Source organism: Akebia trifoliata, chromosome 14 (assembly GCF_017979445.1).
Source record: "Akebia trifoliata isolate Shusen 1 chromosome 14, ASM1797944v1, whole genome shotgun sequence".
In the NCBI taxonomy this organism is placed as follows: domain Eukaryota; kingdom Viridiplantae; phylum Streptophyta; class Magnoliopsida; order Ranunculales; family Lardizabalaceae; genus Akebia; species Akebia trifoliata.
The window spans coordinates 4183110-4185911 of record NC_141388.1 but is presented as its reverse complement, the minus strand read 5'-3'; the positions used below and the strand labels follow the sequence as shown (position 1 = coordinate 4185911).

The following is a 2802-nucleotide window of genomic DNA, read 5'->3' as shown; positions in this document are numbered from 1 at the left end:
TAATTGGAAAGATTTCTCAAAACAAGAAGGATCGCTTTGGTATGGAAACAATGTGGATTTGCTTTGACATTGAACAAAAGAGAAAATATTATATTACTTGAAGAGAGAAAAAAAGAAAAGATAATTCTGAAGTGACCTCAGGCCGGAACCTTATATCGCGCTTCTTGACGTGAAAGTGTATGGGAACCATAGATGCTTTTCATTGAGATATGATGAATGCTGTCACTCCAGCACGACTCAATTCTGAAAGCTTTCTTTCTCTACCGTGGCCTTGGTGTAACCCAAACGGGTGGAGATGACAACGAAACTGAACGATTGAGGGTGAAGAAGAAACACGGTTCCTTTCCCACATCCAAGCAAGACAACCCTACATCCGAGTCACTTCTCCGTACAAATCTATAATCACTGTAAAAAAACCATTTCTTGTGGAACGTCGACACCGGAACTGACAGAGAAAGAGAGGCATTGGTACCCAAGAACAACATCTGCTCTCTTTTTCTTTCCACCATTGTCCATTTCAACTTCTCTGAATCCAACTTCAAAACTTCCAACCCTCTTGTATTGCCTAAATTAGATATCCAAACTGATCTTTTGTAGACCGCCCCATTATTTCTCACCAGCAACAACTCTCCACAAGATTCCACCAAGTATTTGTTGTATTTGTTCTTTGAGAATATGGGTGAATATTCTTGGATGTTTTGTTTTAACACTTGAGGATCCGAGGTAATAAAATCACAGATGACAATATTTTCCGTCGAAGTATTTTCCATCGAAGTTAACGAATAAAATCTGTTTTGGAATAATAGAACATCTTCAATTAATTCTTGATATCCTTCAACATGATAGTAAATAGTCCATGTTTTATTCCCTAGCTTACAATATGCCAAGCTATCTCTGAATCTATTTCTGAAGTCCTTTACACATACAATGGCTACAACGATCAAAGTGTCGGTGCCATCGATAGGATCAGATGATAATATAGCCTTACTGATTTTCCAATCTAATGGAATTGAAGGAAGCTTAATTTGATCTCTTGTAAACGGATTTAAGAGAAAAATATTGTATTTTTCATACTCTACCAAAACAACCCAACCATAACAAGATCCGCGACATAAGAATTTATTACCTTGGAGTAGTTCTGGTAGATTGAACTTGACACTAATTTCTTCTGGAATACTATATAAACTTATTGTTTCTGTTCCTTGTTTTGATTCAATAAACATTAGCCATGGAAAATCGTGAGTTTTGTATATCTTCTTCGCGGTTGATAACCATAACTTGCAAACTGCACTTACTTGGATAGAAGAAACCAGATTCAGACGCTTGATGATCAATTCGAGAATATCTAGTGGAAGTTCTGACCATTGGCTATTAGCCTTCTTCTCCATATTTTTATCTTCTTTTCTTCCTATTAGTTCTTTCTTCATTCCTCCTATAGCAATGTTAAATTTTATAACAAATTTCTCTCTCTCTCTCTCTCTCTATGTATATTAGGAGGAGAGAAGACGTTTACCCTCTCAAACTAGGTTAGTTTTTTAAACGAGTGCTAATTTTCTACGATATATATAACTTTCACATCTTTTATGAAGATGTATCCCGAGGAAAAATATGATTCTGTGTTCATGCCACGTCAATAAGATTATTTTCTAGTTAGAAGGAAATCATTATTCTTCTTGAATAACTCGGACTCCTATCCAAGCCGTACACGCAGCCCAACATGTTTGTTTTCCAGTCAAACTGTGCCATGTGGAGACCACTCTATCTGTAGCAACGGGACACCGTATTGGATCCAGACTCTTTCTGTATTGGTTTCAAATTTTTTTGTTTTGTTTTTTCGATCAATAAAAAGATAATAAATAATTTTTTCAATCAAAGAAAATACAATAAATAAAATTTTATTTGTTTCAATTTTTTTTTTTCAATCAATTAAAAGACAATAAATAATTTTTTCAATCAATGAAAATACAATAAATAAAGTTTGGGAAACACTTTAGTGTTTCTTATCAAAATAATAAGATTTTAGGAAAAATTACTTAAAGGTCTTTGGCGGGTTTTCTTTCTTAATAGTCTTGAATTCTGGGCGATAGCTTGATAGTTTTTTTCTCTTAATCGTACTTTGTTAGTAGTTATTGTCAAGCTCACCACTTTTATTGTCGAGATCATCACTTTTCATTTATTTTCCAAGTCAACAATAAAAATTATCAAATTGTCGAGCTCATCACTTTTTATTTATTGTTGAGGTCACAGTTTTTTATTTTTGAGTTTGATAATTTTTATTGTTGACGTCGATAATTTTTAAAATTGTCAAACTCAACACTGTAAAACCCACCTATTTTCATCTTTTTTCGAAAATTTTCGACTAAAATATATGAAAAATATCAACTAAAACTTGACATAACGACTTGTCTAAATGATTTCAAACGAAAAGAACCATCTTTAATCGATTTTCATCCAAAACCAAGTAAAAATTGACCCCCCTCTTAATTTTCTATATACATCTTCAAAATACTTGAAAATGATTTCTTCCTTCTCAAATCCTTAATGTCAAAATGAAGACTCCTAAGCTTGATTATGATGCTTAAAATCCAATTTTTTAAATGAAAATATTGAGTTCAAATGGATAGGACACATTCAACATTTCAATCATGAGAAATGCGAGGAGTGAGGTTCAAGGACTGATTAGAAAGAAAATTTTTGCCCTAAAGAGAAGTCTTAAAAGTTAGGGACCATTTAGAAAAACTCCATCAGGGATCTTTAAATATTTTTTTTAGGATTTTCAGTCTTACCAAGGGTTGGTTGTTT

General features: G+C 33.1%; 1 protein-coding gene across 1 annotated transcript; it reads right to left on the bottom strand.

Moving 5' to 3' along the window:
* Nucleotides 1-260: 260 nt before the first annotated feature.
* Nucleotides 261-1388, bottom strand: LOC147385642 (F-box/kelch-repeat protein At1g57790-like). Its single transcript, XM_086423171.1, has one exon. It carries the CDS (start codon nt 1386-1388, stop codon nt 261-263), a length of 1128 nt encoding a protein of 375 aa, XP_086279297.1.
* Nucleotides 1389-2802: the final 1414 nt, after the last annotated feature.

What these genes read in the sequence shown, in the direction of transcription:
- LOC147385642 (XM_086423171.1), bottom strand. Translation starts at nt 1,388, where the DNA reads ATGGAGAAGAAGGCTAATAGCCAATGGTCAGAACTTCCACTAGATATT.